This window comes from Podarcis tiliguerta, assembly GCF_965153285.1.
Source record: "Podarcis tiliguerta genome assembly, chromosome: 6".
NCBI lineage: Eukaryota > Metazoa > Chordata > Lepidosauria > Squamata > Lacertidae > Podarcis > Podarcis tiliguerta.
Window position 1 is genome coordinate 66360810 of NC_139539.1, and position 22340 is coordinate 66383149.

At 41.3% G+C, this 22340-nt stretch overlaps 1 protein-coding gene across 31 annotated transcripts in view; it reads left to right on the forward strand.

The window, feature by feature from the left end:
• The window catches only part of ADGRL2 (adhesion G protein-coupled receptor L2), a 339276-nt gene that overhangs the window by 183641 nt on the left and 133295 nt on the right, over positions 1-22340 (forward strand). For all 31 annotated transcript variants that reach the window (XM_083444776.1, XM_083444771.1, XM_083444784.1 and 28 more), the window contains one exon: positions 4761-4941. In XM_083444776.1, the coding sequence (XP_083300902.1) occupies positions 4869-4941 (73 nt within the window). In that variant the 5' untranslated portion in view covers positions 4761-4868. The remainder of the gene's footprint in view (positions 1-4760; positions 4942-22340) is intronic.

The window sequence follows — 22340 nt, forward strand, 5'->3', positions numbered from 1 at the left end:
TATTGTCTAGAAAAGACTGAAAGTTGGTTGCTCCTGTACCTAACTAATCTTTTTGTCTTTAAGTAACACATGCACAAAAAAGCTCCTTAAACATCCTTTTTGCTGTCCAAGGCAGGCTGTTTCTGAAGGAGACCATGCTATTTCCCAGAGAGAAAGATTTAAGTTTCCAGGGAAGTTTTCCAGGCATCTTTGGTTGCACTCTGAAATCCAATCTGCCTTTTGACTCTAGAGACTGTCTCCCTTCCCCACTATCATGACGGACTAGTGGTTTTTATTTTATTTTATTTTTTTAAAAAACACATTAAGAAAAGGTCTGAAGGGAAATGAGCTATTTGCACAGAAAAGCCACTTACTATGAACTACATTTGCTGTTTGCTAAGAGGTAACCTAATATGGCTTTTCCTGCTGGTGTTTGTCTGTTTTGGGTTGTGTTGTTGTTGTTGAGTTACTCTGCCTCCTTATCTACAGCAATTACTGGGTCTGAAAGACAGGACTGTCAGCAGCATCTTCAAACACAAGTGTGCTCTGGCTCCAGGTTGGTACCTCATCCTCACCACTATCACATGTCAAGGAATTTTGCGCTACGGTGCTGAAGATGCACTATTTTGTTTGTTTATCCTATTGATTAAGAAGGGGGCGAAGTGTTGTTTGTGATGTACTAGATGATTATTTGTGGGGAAATCAGAAACCAAGCTGTACATTAATATTTGCTGTTGAGAGTAGTGTGTGTGTGTGTGTGTGTGTGTGTGTAGATAGATTCAAGTAATCAAATAAATAATACAAAGATCTACACTACTAATTTTACCCTAAATGTTTTGATTTTGATACAGATGCTTATATACTAATTTATTTGGTGCTAACACAAGGGACGGATAATCCGATAAAGCCCCAACTGCTGACTTACAGGTTTGCCTTTCCGTACAATAGGCAGGAATCAAGATATTCTTTGCTGCCAGCTTCCACATACTGAATACTTTCTTTGACACAGACATATTGGCTTGCTCTGTCCGTCAGCCGACAGCTGTTGCTGCTGCACCTACTTCTGTATTGTCCCAGACACATCCTCAAGCTACTTTCAAGTCATGCCAAACACCTAAATGGAATCTATGGTCAGGGAGAAGCCTGTTGTTTTCTCTGTCTCGTCAGCTGTTGCCCTCACCTCTCCCAAGTAAAGTGGTATTGAAACTCCTCTTGTGTTCCAAGTCTTTCCTTCCTTTCTGCCTTCCTACAAACCACAACCCAGCGAGGTGACATTTGACAGAGCACACAGGCCTGTCACTGTACAACACAGAGACCCTCTATTCCTCTGCCCCTCCTTCATATTGATGTGTGCAGCTAAGTAGTCCGTCTAAGCATTATGTTCAGGAAATCGAAAAAACCCATTAAAATCAAATCTCAGCAAATCTAAAAATCCTCTGAATGGTTTGGGAGTAATCAAAAGACTGGCTTAATTTCCCTTGCAGTCATTAATGTGCCTCAGCCATGCGCTCAAATTATTCTAATGGCTAGGTCAATTCGCACTGTACTGTCTGCGAAGTGTGTGAAATGTTTTCGGCAATTACTCTTCTGGGTTGCGACGGATAAAGAGTTAATCTGACTTTTCTCTCCTTCCATGTTTGTGCACCTGTGCCTGAGCCCAGGTCAGCCTGCCATTCTTAACTGAATGGCTTGACTGGTTTACCTAACTGGGGAATAAACTCCCCTTTCCTCTCCCCCCCCCCCATCTCACCAAAAGGAGGGGAAAGTATTCTTTCAGCTATACATGGCAGACCATTTCTTTGCAGCCTCTATAGATTTTTCAGCATAGAAAGCTCTCCCCTTCTCTGGGTGAAAGGCTCTGCGATGTAACATGACTATTCCTTTGTGTCAGCTTCAGGAAACTCCTGCTGCAGCTGATGTGCCGCCACTAGATTAACTGGTGACGGATCTATTTTTTCCTTCTAGGTGCTTGGGCTTCTGCCAGGGAGAGAACTATGCTTTGTTTGTCTGCACTGAACTTCTTCCCCTTTGCCACTGAAAATGCCTTAGTGGCTGCCCTGTACTGAAACATCCTTTGTGTCATGATATGAATCGTTTTGGCCTTGTGCTGGTTCAGAACTTGTTGGCGGCATTTGCATGTTACAGGGAAGGAAGAACTCCTGAGTCCAGCATAGCAATTGTCTGTGTGATGAGCAGAGGGTCAGTACAGAATCATAGAATTGGAAGGGATTCTGAGGGTCATCTAGTCCAACCCCCTGCAGTGTAGTCACAGGAACATTGGAAGCTGCTTTCTACAAGCCACCAGGCCATCTAGCTCAGTATTGTCTGCAATGACAGTGTAGTGACTCTCCAGGACAAGGTTCTGTATCAGCCCTACCCAGAGAGGCCAGCGACTGAATTTACAATGCAGATACTGTGCCACTGAGCTACAGCCCTTCCCCTCTGCTGCCAGACCAGAACCCTGATTTTTGTTGCACCTGTTACTATAAAAATCCTGGTTTGATCTACTACAACTCCTTGGACTGAACAGGTGACATGACTGGCTTCTGGTCTAGCCTCAGCTTCCCCTAGAAGCAACCCTCTCTTCCAGTGATAGCAAGGAACCTGACCCACCTGTGGTGGTCTCTTTCAGGGCTGGACAGGGTAGGTCGATGGTGAGAATTCATAATAACTTGTAGGGGGTTATAGATCAGAGTCGAGCATCCGCCGGCCGGGATTTGGGAGAGGAGGCTCTTTGTCTCCTCCTTTATTACAGCCTTGTTCAAAATGATAGAGTTGCACACACATGAACCGCTCTCTCATTTCCCCCCCTTTTAAACCCCAAATTTATTGATGCATGAAGAATAATGATTATGCTTCCAATACTAAACAATAAATAAATCAGAATCATAGATTTTGTGTGCCTAGTGTGCACACATGCAACAATCAGTTATTAAAAGTGCAAAAGAAACCCACCATTTCCCACCAATAAAGTGAAGGATGGGTGAAGTGCAGGAGATGTTATGACTGACAATGGAAAGATCGCTATTAAGCAGCTGATGACCGCAATCCTAAGCATACTTACGGCGAATTAAATCACAGTGAAATGTACTTCTGAATAACGTGGTTAGGAATGGAGTGGGTTGTGGGTTTCTTTTTCTTTCTTCTTCTTTTTGATAAATAGGTTCCCCCCCCCCCAACTAGGAATAGTCCATAGGTCCCTTGCACTGGGATAGTCCAAAAAAAAAGAGGGGGGAGCTTTTTTGTCCTTTATATGCATCTGCCCAGATATTCTGTCTTTATGGCTTTCTCCCCTTTCCTTTGAAAATCTTGAAACAAGAGTTAGCAATTGCCAAAATGGCTGCAATGTGTTGATACCCATACTATCATTGCCTTAAGTCCAGGGAACCACAGTCACTGGAAGTATAGTAGTCATAATTTCTAATGATAGAACTGTTGCATGTGGCTGACTTGGGGACACCAGCAGCAGCAGCATGGTGGATTTGGCAGAAGAATTATTTTTATTTCCTTCCTCTGGCTGCTTGCAGGGTACTTTTTTTCTTTTTTAAAGAGAAACTCTGGAGCTCACATTGTTGGTTTGACTCTGCTGTTCTTTGGCATGGCAGCGAGGAAAACAAGGGCCACCAGAGCTGTTTTGTCTGCGGACTACTTTGCAGACTTAGTTGTTTGCATTTGGGAGGTTGCTTTTGTAGGCTTAGCAGTAGATGTTTTGAAAGGGAGATTAAAGTTCCGAAAGATGTCTAGTGCTCTGCCTCCCTCTGTGCTGTAGAAAGCTGTTTGCTTCTCAGTGAAGGGAAAACAAATGGAAGCACATCAGTTTCGCCCTTTTTCAGCATGGCTCTCTTGGACTAAAACCTTCTGCACTAATGTGTGTGCAGTGCACTCCTGTTGTAGGAAAGAAGAATCTCATTTTGTTCAGTGGTTCCTTGGTTAATTTCTAAGGTCTGAGGCTCAAATCGGCATGAAAGTCCTTCACTCTAATCCCAAATGTTAATCTGTTTGTTTTACAATTAATTGGCTATAGAGAAGGGGATATTCTGCACATTCTCAGGGATGCTCTTTTCAGCCTTACCTGCCAGTAATGTGCTGGCATGGCCTGCCTGCTATTAAGTCCCAAGGCTTAAAAGCAGCAGCTTGCCTTAATGCTGCCAATGGCAAACGGTTTCCATCAAGACTTTGATGGATTGTTTTTGGCTCCCAGAAACCATGTCTCTGCAGAAGACATATTTTGGATTTGGCACTGCTGCTGGTCATAGGGGGGGGGGGCAGGAGCTGCTTCAGCAAAAATGGATATTTTGATTGTATCGTTTCTGCCGCTTCTGCTTTTTGTCTGAGGGGGCGCAGAGCCATACATAATACAAAGGGTGGCACTAGTGATGCAAGTGGAAGGCAGGGAAACTGTGAAGGAGAGACCTCCTGCTTAGTTTCTTTTGGCAGCTGCCCGACTTCCTTGTACGAGTGTTTGGGGTTTTTCTTTTTCCCTCGCCTCGCAATGTTTTAACTTGAGACTTCATGGAAATCCACTTCCCTGGCTTCACCACTTCTCACAGGAACCTACCAGCATCATTAACAGTTCCTGCCTCAGTTGGAAGATGATCATTAAAACAATGTTGTTATTTTTTTAACTTTGATGGTGGCCAGTTGTTGGTTCTTACTGCATCCCCTGCCCGCTTTCTTATCAACAAGAGTCTGATCTCTACGTATTGTTTCGAAAACGTTTTAGTGACGTGAACATGAGTTGATTTTTATTTATTTTTTTCCATTTCCGTTTCTTTCCCCAGTTATGAAGATCAATGATGTAGACCACCCACTCGAATGACGCTGGACATTTATAACTGGAATCTTTAAGGAATAAAAAGAAGAAATACGTCGAGAAAGGGGGGTCAATAATGGTGGCTTCTGATTGCAGAATGAAAAGGTTTTGGCTACTTCTGATAGTCAGCTTCCTCCAGTGTACAGAAGGTAAGATAAATTCTCTTAAGTTGAAATCTTAAGTTTCTGTTGTGATGAGATGTGTCTGCTCATGTAAACCACGAGAGTCCAAAAGGACAACATAATTTATTGCAGAAAAGATGCTCCTACCCTAGTGGGATACAACTTATTTTGATGGCATATGATGGCATATTTGTCAACCTCTGGAGCTTATTCTTTTGGGCTGTATCCACATGTGATTGACCAATATGATTATACTTGATGTGTATGTAATATTTTTCATTTTCATGGCGTATTGTTAGGTTAGGTGAAGCTATTTTTCCTGTGGCTTTTCCATTCCTTTCCCCCTCTCTTTATGAATTAAAAAATAATTTTAAGTCGTTATGTCCTTGAAATTATGTTTAAGAACATGACTAAAACAGCTTCCCAACTTTGCTTTAACTATTATTAAGCATCAGCTGCAAATTCTAAGTGGCCTCTTATTTAAAAATGTAAATGATTAATTGATTCCTGACAATGGAATATGTTGTCTAGCAAGTGGAGTGCCGGGGTGATTGTCCTTGAGTGGCAGGTGGTTTATTTTTGGATTCCTCTTGTGGAGCCATCTCAAAACGCTGTCCTTGAAAACCAGCAAACTGCAAGTTACATAAACACAAGACATAGCAGCTTTAAATATGTATGATCCGATGGAAGAGAAAGTGCATTCAGGGCTATTGCTTTCTCACTTATTGGTCTTACTGACATCAGTGTGGCAAGTCGTTAGTTGAAAATCAGCACTGTACATCTCAGAACTGGGTAAAGTGTAATTGAAAGTGGGTCACCATCAACTTAAATCTCAGTGCTGTTTGAAAATTTATTTACCTACTGTTAGATGCAGTACCTAAGGCTACACTTAAATTAGAAAGAAAAGAAGAAGTGTCTTCTCCACCCCCTTTTTTCGAATAAAATTGTCATGTTCATTTTCACTGGTGTCACAGACCTAGTCATTTGTGCTAGCGTATTTCCTTTCAACACTAGCACAACACCCCCCTGGCACTGTTGCAGTGCCACGCTTGTGTAGCAGGTTGTCAGGATAGATAATCAAGCAAAGCTGCTGCTCAACCTCCATTCATTCCATATAAACCCCATTGAAATGAATGGTGATTGCTTGACATTGAATTATACAGTGTATCTCCTTTATCTTAGTTCTAATTCATGAAAATCAGCTAAGAGTTCTTAGCAACAAACTAGCTAAACTGCAACAGACATTTTGTTGTGGTATTAAAAGAAACAACACGGGGCAATGGATCACAAGAGCTGGCTCTGGCAAAAATCATGCTGCGGGGAAAACTGTGAAGTCAGCCAATGCCTCTACATAGCTCCATCCTTATTTCAGACATCGTAATATGTCGGTATATCATGATATTTAGCTGGTGATATTGTCATGATGTTGAAAGCCAGATATCGCCCAACTTAGGGTTAGGACCGCATTGTTAATGTAGTGAGTGAATGTAGCCACTGTTTTTATGTGTGGGGTCTTATTACGATCTCTTCTGTTGGCATGGTAATAGTCACCCTACATCCCAGCCCTTCTCTCCTGATAATGTTTTGGAAGAGAATTGAGGAGTTTCATATCTGTGAATGCTCCTGTGAGCCTAGTTGTGTGGCTGAGGTGTCAACCCCTGCAAATAGGGTAAAGGCACCGAACGCCAAGGATTGTGTTCCCAGCTCCCTCTTCCCTCCCACATGTTGAACAATAAAGACCACTGTTTACTTCCATGAATATCTTTCCGAAAGCTTTAAAACATTCTATATCTATTTAGTTTAATGTTGGCTCTGTGTTAAGACACGGCTCATGGGCTTGAATTGGAAAAAAAGAAGAAGTGTCGTGTAGGAACTCCAATTTAGATTTCACGCAGTGTAGACCTGCAATCTCTCTCAAGGGATATTGCCCTTTGAAAACCTGGTTTGCCTGACCAACTTTTAAGACCTCCTCCTGCCTCCCTACAGAGTTGTCGGTGGAGTGTCGAAGGCCAGCTCTGACCAAAAGCACACTCTTCTCAGTTGCGGTTTCATTAGTTGGTAATTTGTGATTTGTCAGAGAATATTGTTATATACGTGTGCTCCGGCTGGCCTTTATGCCTTTAGTAGAGAATTAAATTTTTATTTTCCTGTGGAACTGCAGTTTACAAATGAGAGGTGATGTACTATGCAGCCACCTTTACGAAGTAAAGAAGTTAAAAGCTAATGAGAAGCTTAGATGTCTACATGTAACCACTAGGTGCCCTGAGTAATTACTGCAATGCCTTTTTAAAAAAGAAGAAGCGGGGGTTGTTTTAGTGATAAGAAATTCCTGTGAAATACTGCAGAAGTATTGGGAACATTGAAAGCTTCCCTATTACAAGGCACCATTTGGGCTATCCATTTAAAATGAAATCATGCCACTTTAAGCTGTCTTGTCTACCCCACCCATAGGAATTGCAGTTGGTTAAGCGTGCTGAGAATTGCTAAGGAGACCCCCTATTCCTAGAGTGATTTAACAATCAATGTGTCTCCCCAGGGAACTCTGGGAATTTTCACTCTTTAAAGGGTGCAGAGATCTCCTAACAGCTCCCACCCTTAATAAACTACAGGATTCCCAGGGTTATTTGGGGGAAGCCATGACTGCTTAAAGTGCCACGATACTGCTTTAAAGATATAGTGCATATGGGGCTCAAATCAGGCAATCTGTCTCTAGACTCTTATCCAAGATAGAATCAAAGAATTTTAGAGTTGGAAGGGTCATTTAGTCCATCCCCCTGCAATGCATGCATCTTTTGCCCAACGTAGGGCTTGAACCCACAACCCTGGGATTAAGAGTCTCCTGTTCTGCTGACTGAGCTGTCTGGGGATATTGACTATTCAAGCAAGTCCAGAAGACTTTCCCATCATCTGCTATGTGACCTATTAACAGGAAATTCCAGGAACTCAGTGTTAGGAACCTCTGCATGAAAACCATGTGTGCATAGCACAGGTTTCAACGCTTCCTTTTATTCTTTTACATCATAGTAGGCTCCCTTACGCTTCAGTGGATGCAGTTTACTTTCCTCCATTAAATGGAATGGAGAAGATGGTCTGTGTATGGACAAGGGTAGCCAACTGGATGCCCTCTGAATCTTGCTGGACTGCAGCTTCCTTCATCCCCAGACAACATGACCAGTGATCAAGGATAATTTGGGGTGTGTGTATGTATTCTAGCAGCATCTGGTGGGGGCTACATTGGCCCCTTGATCTCAAGGTGCTCATGTAGGTTCCTGATCTCAGAATAAATATCTGGATAGGGGTGACATGCTGTTAGATTTTTTACTTTAGAACTGTACAGTTGAAGGGCAAAATCACCCCTGTCTTTTATCAGCGATACTTTGATAAATATTTGAGCTCAGTACTGTAGATAAGATCGAGGAGAAGAAAGAAATGTCAAATAGCACTGTTTAACAAGCAATATTTCGAGGGGAGAACATCATCTGCATACATTAGGGACGGAAAAAGTGAAATAATGAATTTCCACCATTTCCAAGCTAATTTTCATTTCCATTTGTAGCATTTCAAATTCATGTTGTTCTCATCTCTTATTTTTCTTGCCTTTAGTTGCCAGCAGTTGCCAGAGGCAATTTTTGATGCTTCAGTACCGAATTGAATTCTTTAAAATAAAAAAACCCAACATTTCTCACTTAAAAGAAAACTGGGAAAGAAATTGGGAAGAGTAGACGGAATGGAGCCACATTAATTACAAATTCTTAAAATAAATCAAATATTGTGGTTCTCTGTTCTGGAAAGGAATACTAATGTGGAGGTAGCTTCAAGCCAAAGCAGGGAAAATGAATCTTGCTTTATTGGATAGTCTTGCAAGTTCTGCTTAACAAAAAATGTAATAGGCTCAGGTGTAGCTGTGCTGTACCAGGCAGAACTATATGTGGAAAAGCATCAGGAGCAAAGGTGAATGTGGGATTGAGTTGTATGGGGCAGGAGAAGAGGTTCCAAGATGAAGTTTATCACCCCACAGGCCCTTCTGAAGAACTGGGATTTTGGACTTGTGGCAGTTGAGGTGTAAATGTGAGGCAGAAAGTGAACACTGACTGTAGCGAGCCAGATGAGTTTCTTAGTTCCTGAAATCATCAAGGAACCCTGATCTGAAAGCTTCTATATGGGTAAGGGACCTGAGCTGCTGTGGACTATAGGTTCAAGGCAGCTTCCTTGGCTAGTGTGGGGTGCCCTCCTTTGTCATATATGGGGATAGGAGATCTGATGCATCCCAGATCACTAAATAAAATTCTACTACAGGCTCAAATCCCCTTTGCACTTGTAGTTTTAATGGACAGAATGAAAAAAATTAACCACTGTGGGGGCTATAAAGGCAGGTGCTGGTTCAGGAAAGGTAGTGATGTTTTCTGCATTATCATCTGTCAAGTCAACAGTCCATTTCACCATTTCTAAATTACTAGCTCTAAAAGCCCATGTTGCTATGAATACAAATGGTGCTATATCCCCACTCCATTGTAATTGGGGTAGGCCTGGAGATAGCTTTTTATCAGTAGATTTGTGCTACATCCTTGGATCAGGAAGTTATTTAAGCTTCTCAAAATGGTAGGATGAGGAAGGACTCCAGTGGTTTCAGAGCCATTAATCCCATAGGTGCCTGTAATATTAAGTGTCTGTAATGTTAAGGGAACCACAGTCCCATACCACATTCATTACCACAGTAATGTTTTTACAAGTGGGGCCCACTGCATTTTTCGAGTGTAAGGAAGTGTGGTGTAACAGGAACAAACTTCCTAACTGGGTAAATGCCATCTGGATTCTCCTCAAGAAATGAGTAGCAATTCTGCATTCCCTGCATAAAAACCACATCTCATCGAAATGCATCGAAAGGCGCATACTCGGTTAAAGCATGTTGTTCTTTGCTAATGTGTCCAGAAAAAGAAACCTAGGCATAACACACTGTGTAGAAGATGGAAGAAAAACATAGCAAGAATCTACATCTGGTTCAGCTCCTGATAAAGCATTTGCCAGATACTGTTTTAGAGGAGCTTCCTGACAGGGACACTGCAGTCTTGTTTCAGTTGTAAATAGATAATGGTGTCTGAAGATATAGGGGGGAAAGGAAACTACTCAAAAGTGAAGAAATAAAATAGAAGACGTTAATGTTCCATCTTCCTTAAAAGTTATTCTTTTTTTTATTGGAGTAATATGAGCAGCTTTCGTTTTGAAAACCACAGCCAAGGTAATAAGTTACATGAAGCAGCAAGTGCCTAGCATTGCAATGAAAGAAAACAAAAGAATAAAATATGTGCTGTTCTAATTCACATTCAAGGCAATAAAGCTGATGGTAAAACTGGGACCCCAGTACACAAGGGAATGCTTGCTTTCCCACCTGCAGCTTCCCTTCCACTACCCCTTCACATCTGTGCACCAGTTAGCTATAGTTGGCACCAATCAAATCATAGAATTGGAAGGGAATATGAGGGTCATTTAGCCCAACACCCTGCAATCCAGAGGGCACGGGTGGCGCTCTGGGTTAAACCACAGAGCCTAGGACTTGCCGATCAGAAGGTCGACAGTTCGAATCCCCATGACGGGGTGAGCTCCCGTTGTTCGGTCCCTGCTCCTGCCAACCTAGCAGTTCGATAGCATATCAAAGTGCAAGTAGATAAATAGCTACCGCTCAGGCGGGAAGGTAAACGGCGTTTCCGTGTGCTGCTCTGGTTCGCCAGAAACGGCTTAGTCATGCTAGCCACATGACCCGGAAGTGAGATGAGCGCCGCAACCCCAGAGTCGGTCACAACTGGACCTAATGGTCAGGGGTCCCTTTACCTTTATCCTTCAAACCAGAAATCTTTTGCCCAATGCGGGGCTCAAACCCATGCTCTACTGACTGAGCTATCTATGGTGGTTACATATGGGAATGGAAGAATGAAAGTTCCCCACTGTATACGCTGTTGCCCTGATCAGATCAGGCTCATTCTTACATTTGAGTAAGGGGGGGGGGGAGCACACAATTAGCTCCAAGCAAGCTTTTTATCATAACTTGTAAGGTTTTTAACATAACATGTAGTGTGACCTTCAGATGCAAAAGTGATGCATTAGCCATTATAAAAACAAATGAAGGATGAGAGCTCATTTGACCTGCTATGGTCAAGATACTCCATTTTCTCTGGCTGAAACTATAAAGCAGAATGAGATGGCTGTGAGTAAAGTAACTTCCTTGCGTGATGTTAGCTGAAAATAGACAGCCATGGCCTTCACGTTTCTACTCAAGTAGCTGCTTGTGTCTCTGCAGTGACATAAGGCTTACTTCTTCATCTCGTCCCTATACTACCCCACCTCAGGAGTGGCATGCATGCAGTTGATCCTGGTTTGTTTTCACAACAACCCTGTGTGGTAAGTGCAGATATTTGCAGATGCTAATAATCAACCTGCAAATGGAGTATGAACTGATCTCAGTGCATAGCTTTCCATTTTGAAAGCATGCAGTGTGTGTGTTTCCTTTTGCAGCTTTCCTTCCTAGGAAGACATGGCCCTGCAAAAACTGGATATATGAAAGGAGAGGAAAAACGGTCTAGGCAGTGTAGAGTAAGAGACAAACCTGACAACTTCAGTTTGTGAATTGCCTTTTGTTGTGCTTCACTGAAGGAAGCATTGTTTAGGAACTTAAGTAGGAAGTCTTTGCCTTTGGCAGTCAAGGTATATATTAATGCAACTTTGCTCATAATGTGACTCAGGTAATTCTAAATCTTGAATTTCAGTGAGCTACATAGATTCAGCTGTTCCTTGTTAAACACTCAGTTATAAACTTTGCTTAACACATTTGTGATAGTGGAAGCCATTTAGCAGCTCTGGGTGCTCCATATACAAAGAATAAAAGGATGTTGAAAATTTTCCAACAAAGCGGTTGAGGAATAGTTTGCTAGTGCTAGCCCAATTTTTTTTATTTCTGTAGCCCTCTAAAGTAATGCTTCAATTTGCTACTTTTCATTGTGATAACCTTGTTCAGTCACCTAAAGAATAGCTCCATGATCAGTCACTAGGATTAGATTGAATTGGCTTAGCTTTCTTGGTTAGACACAGTTGGTTAAAGGTATCTTTATTGCCATTTTTAGCCTGTAGTTGCCTCTTGTTTTAAATTACCTGAAGATTTGAGGTTACATTTCAGCCGCCTACGCATGGTTTGTGCCTAACAGCTCCTGTTTAAAAGGAGTGGTCCCCAGTATGTATAGTGCATGAATATTTATTTATATTTTTTAAAAATAGTTGGGTGCAAAGTTGAAGTTTGTAACTTTCAAGGGAGGAGAATAGAAAGGAAATGAACAGACATAAATTTAAATTCAACAACAACAACAAAAAACCTAGGCAAATCTTACAGATAGTGTAACAAGCAATGTGTCTTTTAATGATTTAGTTGAGGTGAACTTGAGACCTGTTTTCCAGATGGGTCCCCTGAACTGTTTATTAAAAAAGGAGAAATTAGTGTACTGGAATAATCCTGTTTCTGATTGAGCTGTAAGTTCTGTTGAAATCTGCAGGACTTACTATCGTATCTTGTAAATGAGTTTATGAGAAGGATTTGGGACAGAATGCAAGGAACTCTAGCTTAAAGTCACAAAACTCTGAGAGTAAATAATAAGTGAATAAGTCAGAATTGTAGCATAACCCTTGAGGAACAGATGAATTTAATGCAAGTCACATATATCATGATAAGACTGTTGTCGCTTGCCAGGGCATAGTTACTTTATTTTTTTTACAATATCATACAGCATTTGTTGTCTACTACTGTATAAAACCATTTGTGGAATTTGTGAAGCTTCAAACATTATGCATAGCTCTTGCCACAATAAATTAGTAGTTTTTAGACTGGGTGGCACTTTGGTCTAAACCACAGAGCCTAGGGCTTGCCGATCAGAAGGTCAGCGGTTCGAATCCCCGTGACGGGGTGAGCTCCCATTGCGCAGTCCCTGCTCCTGCCAACCTAGCAGTTCGAAAGCACACAGTGCAAGTAGATAAATACTGTAGGTGCCGCTTCAACGGGAAGGTAAACGGCGTTTCCATGTGCTGCTCTGGTTCACCAGAAGCAGTTTAGTCATGCTGGCCATATGACCCGGAAGCTGTACACCGGCTCTCTCGGCCAATAAAGCGAGATGAGCGCTGCAACCCCAGAGTCATCTGTGACTGGGCCTAACGGTCAGGGGTCCCTTTACCTTTTAACTTTTGTTAAAACAGATGAGCAGACTAGTCCTTCTTCTGCATAGAATGGGGCTGAGTGGCTGTATCTCTGCCCCCGCTGCTGAGGTTTTATGGTGCTGCACAACTCATTTCAGACATCCTTTCTTTTCCTTTTTGGGATGGACATTTGCAGGGATCCGTCTACATCCAGGGTTTCAGAATGTGGCAAAAGGCTACATGAGTAGAGGAGTGGCCCACCATCCCTTTTATACTCACAGAATCATAGAATTGTAGAGTTTGACGAGAACTCAAGGGTCATCTAGTTCACATCTGGTCCAATCCCCTGCAATTACATATGTGAATGGGTTGGTTTGTTTCTCCAGCACACAAGGAAAAGTGGTTAGAACACTATTTTGTTTTAGAATTTTGGAATGCTCATGGTGTTTGTTGGGTTGAGGAATGAGGAATTAATATCATCAGAGCTATTTTTCCTTCTCGCTTCTGCACCTTATTAGGAAGCGTTAGCTTATCCCCCAGTAAAATCCGAGCATGGCAGATTCATTGAATGGCAAGGTGGTTTTGACCTTTAGAATGCTAAGATGTCAAACACAGTATAATGAACTTGCTTCTTTTCTTACGTTTATCCCCTGATTTTGTTTTTGAAACCTTTTGTTAGCAGTTTACCAATTGGGAGTAACATAACAATAATTATATATATATATTATTATTACTATTAACTGAATTTCTAGACCATACTTTATCCGAAGATCACAGGGCAATTGATAAGCAAATCAGCAGTAATCCTGAGACTCTGGCAATACAGAAACCATGCTCACTTTAATAAACAGAGCGACACCATATTTTGAGATGGTGTCAATTTTTCTCTGCCTCCAAAAGGAACCTGAGCATCTCTACTAAATATGAAAATTCTGTTGTGCTAAACCTTTTTTGTGATTTCATTATCACTACCCACTGACTTTTCTTTGAAAGAGAGTTGTAGGAGTGTCCGCATATACCCTTTTTGGTACATGCAGATCATTGGCCTCTGCCAGAGTGATTTTTTAACAGAAGGAAAATAGAGAATCTCCTAATTTCAAATGAGATTGAACAATCCTAGAGAGAGGGGTGTGTGGGTGTGATTTTGGTTGTGTTAAAAGGTACTTTGTAGATGCTCTCCTGCTGTCGGCAAAGAGGTGTGAAAAATTAATTCTCGCAATGCAGTCCCCCCCCCTCCCAACTGTGGAACAGTGTTGGAAAGGAAACCAAATTGTGTTATGTGTTCCTGTTGGTTTCCTAAGCACTTTCAACTGGAAACAGCACATATAATTTAAATGCCTTATTGCATAGTTAAGAAGCCTAGTTTAGGAAAAGCTATGTACTTTTTTTGTACAATTCTCTGTACCTGTAGTATTTTAAAACAAGAAATGTCCTTGTCTTGGAGATTTTCTTTTGTGTCCAAATCTAAGAGGTAACCTCTATTTCCCTTTTTTTAAAAAAACAAACTTTCGCACTTAGGGTACTTTCGGTTATGAAAATTACTTTAGTGTTCAAGCAGCAAGGTTTCCTTGCATTGATTGTGACATGTGTGCATTTTTTGGCATTAAACTCTTGAGCATAAAAGTAAAGCGTCGATTGGCTGTCCGTTTGTCAAGTACAGCCTCAAGAGACAGAGAAAAGCTAGCTTGAGATGTTGCTCCATTCTTAACAGTAGAAACAACTGGTTATAGATTTCTTTTGCAAGCAGCTTGCCCTCCTTATCAGTTATGGATTTACTAGAACGAACAGAAAGTGTTCCATTTGAAATGTGGAGATACAAATGAAGTTTTGAAACACTTTGGCTTCATATTCTTATTTCCTTCCTAATGCATCCAATTGTGATCTTTTTACCCTGTCCAAACAGAGGAATTTCTCCTTCTCTCTCTCTCTCTCTCTCTCTCTCTCTCTCTCTCTCTGTGTGTGTACTTACTATGTCATCAGATGACAATCTTATTCAAACAAGATGTTTCTTAGATGAATTTTAATTATATAGGCTCAAATGTATATTTGGCACCATAATTCTGTTTGGGAAAATGAGGTTTTGTGGCCATTTAGAACTGATTATGCATTTCAGTGGGTTTGATATGAATCTGCTCTTAGTAAACAGAAAAAAGTACCCTTGTTTCTTGTCCGTTTTCATTATTTAATTTGCAACAGATGAAGCTGGCATGCATACAGACTGGAATGTGGAAAGGGGCAAACTGTGATGTAAGTTATTGCCAATTAAGACTGATGAAGTCTTGAAAACTTAATTTTTATTTAAATGATTATTTTCCAGTCTTTTTTCACCAGTGCCCCCAAGGTTTGGTTTACAGTTAAAGAAAATATGAAGTCGTAAATGCAATCATTTCATTTATTAAAATAGTAGGCTGTGAACACTTTATAATCTCTACAACCTGTTGTGAAGTGTTTTATGAAAGAACTTCAGTTTCAGTTTTGAGTGAATTACTGGATGCATTGTTTATGATGGGATTATTTAAAAAGTAAGTGTGAGACAGAAATGTTAAAAGATTCGCAGAATCTGAAGTCAGGCCTTTTTGAGTCAAAAATATATGTGGTTTATCATAGTTTGTGGAATCAGTCAGTCAGTAATCATTTTATTTGTACACCACATTTCCAAAGTTAAAACCATGCTCAAGGTGGCTTACAACATATAAAAGAATTACATAATTGCAAGCATAACAAAAGTAGTTATAAACAATAAACACAACATCAAAACGTAAACAACCAACTTGAACAATACCCACATAAATTGTAAGAGCTAAAATAAATATCAATAACAGCAACAGCCCTCACTCCCAACAAAGCCCCCTAAACAGTATCCAAGTCTGCTTAGCAGCCTCAGCTTCTGTAGCTAGAGTCAATCAAGGCCCTGCTTTCTGAGGCCAGGTCTTCCAAGATGCACAGCCAAGATGGTCTCTGGCCTCTTCAGCAGCCTCAGCTTTCGTAACAGAGTATGTCTGCATACAATGGTTTTCTGAGATACAGTGCATCTTTAAAGGACTTTAGATAACACTGGCTCTTTTCTTACAATTATAACCGCATCATGTAAGATCTATACATAACTATTTGCTTAGTAACTTCATCAGTTAAATGATTAGAGCTTGTAATGATTGGTAGGCTTCTGCTGAATTTACTTTCAAATAATCTCCGTTTAGCTTTATGTTCAAACCAGGAATTTTGGTTTACAACAAATGACTGTTAGGGGTTAAAACCAATTTTGATTCATGGTTTATGAAGCTGGTTGGTTTAACTACTATGGTTGCGTAAGCACAGTTTAGTGTGAATGCACGAACATACAGGGTCCTGGAGAGGAGCTTGTAGCCACCAAAGTTTGACTTTAGTGTGTTGTTTGAACCAAGGCTTGCAGTTAAGTTCTTTCCTGACAAACCACTAGCAGTAACCATGGTTTGTTTTAGGTTTGGCTTAGCGTGATGTACAACCCAGTCCAGTATGTTTACATCATGATGCCTGCTTTCATCCCAAATTTTCTTATGTCAGTTCGTAGATGACAAGAGGCTCGTTTAATACTTTGCTTTACTCTGATATTGCTTAGAATAAGAATTTTTTGAAAAGGGTGCTTTCCTTTGTTGCTTTTTCTTTTCTTTTTTTGTTTGATGACAGATATCTGCTTTATTTACCATGGCCCTGCCATATTTCATTCTGTCTGGAGAGTAGCTAATTGACTCACAGCAAAGACCAATTGGCAATAACTGGGAAGCCTTTTGCTAGAAAGGGTGCGGCTAAAGAGATGAGCAATGGTGACCCTGTTTCTGGTCAGACTAAACCATTGAGATGCTGATCAGTGTGCAGCAGTGCGTTTTAACACATTCAGAGATGTTAAGCAACAGTAAAACTCCATAACCGTTTAAATGACAGCAGCTGACTATTTGAATTAACTTTCTATTTGGCTTAATTTGGGGTCCTAATTATTCCTAACTTACGTGAATAGATTTCAATTATAGTATACTATAGGGATTTGTAGCTAAGGCAACTGAAGGAATCATTTTACCTAAAGTACTTTTGTTCAACTGATTAAGGCAGGTTAAATGGAAGGCTAGAAAATGTGAAACCTCTTTCCTTGAGGGGGCCTAAAAACAATTGCTTCAAATGGCACCAAGGAAACAAACGTGGTGAAAAAGAAGTTTGCACTCCCTCTGTTGTAGAGAGCCAAAGTCTTCTTTGTTAATGTATCACATAATCCTAAATAAATTATCCATTCACCTACCCTGCAAAATAGAGGGTTTTGTTGTGGTTGCTATAATAAAATTGATAGCAAATAACTGGAAATGGAGAGCTATAATCCAGTAATTTAAGGCTGTGGTCCTATGGCACACCTAGCAGGAAGTAAGTCCCATATGTATAAAAACATAGCACAGAACTGAAGTCAGTACAGGTCTATAGCAAGCTGAAGGTGCACAGCTATGGAACAAAGCTATGTACTCTCCCTAGTAAGTGAGCAGTATGCCCCAGAACCAGAAGTGGTTCACTGGATGGAGTGGAGCCACTCTGGTAGTTCCCACCAGGTGGTTTCCTGTTAATTGCCAGGAGGAAGAGGGGTAATGTGGCATGGAGGTCATTGTGGTGCAAACACACCGCTAAGAGTGGTAGATTGGACATAATAAACAAGTGTCATCGTCCCCCACACAATGAAAGCGCCCCTGGGAGACCAGAGGATAGAGACTGCTCAGTTATTTTGCCTTGGCTGCATTTGCCATCCCAGCATCACCACTCCTTTTAGCTACCCACCCTATTCACTTTGGAAAAGATCTTGATAGCTATTTTGAATGGGGGGAAATGTTGAAGGGGAGCAGCTCCTTAACATTTCACTATTTAAAAGTTTTGCTTCCTTGGGCCACTTGGATTTAAATATATATATACAGTGGTACCACGGGTTAAGAACTTAATTTGTTCTGGAGGTCTGTTCTTAACCTGAAACTGTCATTAACCTGAAGCACCACTTTAGCTAATGGGGCCTCCTGCTGCCGCCGCGCTGCTGGAGCACGATTTCTGTTCTCATCCTGAAGCAAAGTTCTTAACCCGAGGTACTATTTCTGGCTTAGCGAAGTCTGCAAGCTGAAGCGTATGTAACCCGAGGTACCATTGTATATCTAAAAGTTGAAGGAATGCAACTCTGTTCTCCTCAAAGGAATGATGGCCAAATATCTTGGTTAGGGAGGTTGTGTATTTAAAGAGACGTACAGCACCTGCCTTTGATCAGAGTCTTGCTGGATGGCTTGCTCTTCTTACTGGTTTCTTCCATTTAAAAGTACTCCCCCCCGCCCCGCCCCGCCAAATGCCAAAATCTTATTACAATAGGAAAATGACCCTTACCATGTAAGCAAAGAAAGTGGTCACAGCTGGTGCCTCCTTTGTGCACAGAATCTGCATGTCAGCAATTGGACGCGGTATTATTTCGGGGTATCTGTGTTATCATTGAATATGAAACTGTTTCCCGATGACAGACAGATGGAATGTTGTGCTGAATGTGTAAATTGGAATTATCGCATCTAGCATTTCTCTTTGCCAGGTGCCAGCTTGCTGCTGCGGCTCGACACTAATGTTGAAGGGGTGCCAGGAGTGGTTTTATTTGCTAATTATCTCTTAGCATCTCGGGCAAACAGCTTGCCCAGGTGTTTTCAAAAGCACCTAGCAGGACAGTGCAAGGCTGCAGGTGCTCGTGTAGTGATAGGACAGCACACAGAATGCCGTTGGTATCCGCATCCATCTGTGTAATTGTTTTATTAAGCTCGAGGTTCTTTGAGCCTATAACGCACTCAAGTGCCAGGCTGGCAATGCTATCGTTCAGCCTCTTGTTCTTGACTTACACCAGCTTTCTCTTAGTACTTTCCCTCCAGCCCCTTTGTTATAAAAAGAAAACGTGAGACGTTCTCTAGCAACAAATGAAGCCTCAGGTGTTCTCCCCTCCCTCTGTCGGTATGAAATGCAGATGATGAAAGTGGGAAAGGTGGCTGAAGTTTCCATACTAAATAAGGTTTTTAGGGAACTATGACCACTCATTAGGGTTTTTTGGGGTGTGTGAAATCAATGTAAAAGTTAGATTTTAAAAATAAAATTAAAAGAGAGAGAGAGAATGTGCCACTTTATCGCACCACATATTTGATCTCACTAGTCCTGTGGCCTGCTAATGTAGGCCAGGGTTTTTAACCCCACATTGCAGAGTGAGTAGGAAGAAGGGATGGCAAAAATAGTGGGCTGGTCACTGATAAACTTTAAAAGAGAAAATGAAAGTCAAAATTGCTGGTTATGTTGTAAAGGAGCGGCCAGTGAAATACAGATCAATGTATTGTGCTCTTGTGATTAGAGAAATCTTCAAATAAAGCAGTTAAACAATTCTTAAAAAAAACAAAAACCAAACAAACCTGAAAAAATAAACAAGAGTATATTGGTTTGGTATATATACACACAGAATAAGATGAATTCCTTCCCCCAGCCCTTCTTCTTTCAGCATCCTATTTAAAGGGATTAAATAATTTTAGTAATGCTGTTTTAATCTGCCATTGACACAAAGACATCTCCTTTCTGAGGTTTTTGCCATGGCAGCTCTTTGTGGGCTGGAGTTAATCATTAACAGAATACAACTGAGTTGATAGCATTTTTATAGTTCTTTCAAAAATTGCTACTATATAACTCACTTTTAAATGGCACTGTTAAAAAAAAGGGTTGGTTTTGAGCTGGGGGGGGGGGGGATTCTCTTTTGTTCCGTAATCTAAAAATCCAGAAAGATGAATTATCTCTCCTCTGTGTCTTTTAATTAATGAGATGCAGCCTAAGACATTTCGTAAATTCTCATTCCACTGTCTGATTGCTATCCAGTATGCATCTAATGTGGCACACGCTTTGTCTTTGTTGTGGGTAGTTGGGAAGTATGCTCTTTTTGTACTTTTTGCTTTTTGAATGCTTGCATAGGGGGTATGCATTTCTGATTGCTTTGAAGAGCCTGAGGGAACTAATCTATTTATGGAGGTTCTCAAAACATTGGCTCATGACATCACACCATTCTGTGGCTTGTGCTAATCATAATTTAGAATTCAAACTGTGGTTTGATGGCCCAGATGTACAGGCAAAGCAAGATTGACTTGCTGAACAATGTCCTACCTTCGCCCTTCAATTGTCGCTCAGTTCACCTGCCTCTGACGACTCCCTGGATGCCATTCTAAATGGCTTTGTATCGCCACCTAACTGGCAAAGTGATGCCATGTGTGCAATTGTGTTATCATTGTCCATATACTTTTAACAGGAGGGCTTCCTGAAAAGTCCATTCAGTTCAGAAGCTTTTGGGAAGGTTTCTGGTTTATACCAGGCTGTTAGGCTTTCCTTTATTATTTTACCTATTTTTATGCTCTGCTACAATTAATCATTTGGTTCTTGGTTTATAACAGAATAAAGTAGCATCATCTGTGAGCCAGTCCTTCACCTTCCCCACCCCTCTGCTTTCCTATCCCTGCCAATGCTCAGCTACAGCTGCTTCTGCTTCTGCATCTTCTACAGATCATTGCAGGCAATGCATTCATCAGTACAGTTCTGGCCCAAACCTCCCCATGATGATTCCTGCTTGCTACATTGCTCAGCTCAGATTACATGCTGTTGACCTACACACAGCCCCCTAACCCAGCTGGAGTGTGTTGAAAGCACTGCACTTTTAAGTTCCACTCTTTCTGATGTGGCTTGGCACTTTTTTTTTTGGCTGTGCATTCTCCAGAGTCCCTCAAATCTGCCTGACAGGTAGTAAACTAGAGAGGCATGTTTCCCAGATTGGGAAGAGACTGTGGAAGCCGGCACTTTTGTGTATGTGTTGCTGGTATTGTTAGAAAAGGTATCTCCTTGAACATCATCAACTTGTGTATTTTTGTGGTGGAGGAGGTTAAACCAGGGTCTAACAGGACAATTCTTATGTTCTTAAGTTGGTGCCACTGGATTCATTTTTAGTCATTTTTATTTTAAGGGAGTTAGGAGGTCTTTGATTGAGTGTTGTTTCAAATTCAGAAACTCAGAATGTGTGTATTCACTAGTGCAGTGGAGGGTAACATGCAGCAGTGGACTCTAGTTAGAAGATGGAAATTGATATTCTACTTGAGTATGGCTCTAAAAGAGGCTGCAGTGGGATGTTCTATCTTCAGAAATCTTGAACAGAGAAGCATACTTAGATGCTGAATACATAGAAGGTAGAGAGCATGCTTCTGGAGTAGCATTGGAGTTCTGCTGGTGCGTCTTCTAAGAGTCTCAGCATCTTCCAAGCTCATAATTTAGGATTAATTTGAAGCCAGGGATGGGCAGCCTTTGTACCTCAAGTTAAATAGCTGCTTATATTGCCTCTCCATGCTCTTGCTCAGCAACTCACCTTGAGCGGCTAGAAGCTGTGGATAAAGACCAATCTGTGCTGTTTCTGATGTCACAATTTACCGTACCTTGTGAATTCACCTGTGTCTGCCATTGTGGAACCATAATCTACTGCTTCATGTTCAGGGGGAAAGGAAGACTCCATTTGCAGATCTAGGGTTGCTTCCACCACTGTAATGCACTGTTTCAGTTGGCTGTGCTGGTCGCCACTGCCTGCATTTGTTGCTACAATGCCCCCTAGACCTGAGCCACAGGAGCTGTCTTGACTTGCCCTTGGTCTCACCTTGCTTTTGCTTTTCAGTGATGCCGCTGCTCACAGCTTGCCTGGAAGGAGATCTATCCATGGTTTTCCTCTCCCCAAGGAATCAGCTGCTGTGGTTGGCCAGCTGTTTATTATAATTTAACTATAGGAGAGTGCCCAGGTAATCTTTAGAGGTTCTAGAAAACCCCCCTCTATGTTATGTGTTCTGGCAAGTCAGTTGACTATGTCCTCCTATGACTTCAAACCCTTCTGTGCATTGTTGGCTTACCCACTGGTCAGTGAAATACCAAGGCTGGGCTTCCTTGCTCTTAGGTGTGTGGTAGAGGTACCAGAGGTGGTAGATAGCATTGGTGCCTCTTTTATAGAAATTGCATAGATAGGTTTTGGGCTGCACCCCAAACTGGTAGTGATTTCTTGAGAATGCTGTTGTGAGAACAAATAGCTGGCACATACAAACAAGAGTAACCTAAAGCACATGGCTTTCAGAAACTTCACACATGAGTTTGAAGTTGGAGATGGCACATTAAGAGGTACTGTGCAAGGTGGGCAAGAGTGGTCTGTGAAGTTATTTGTGTGTGTGTGTGTGTGTGTGTGT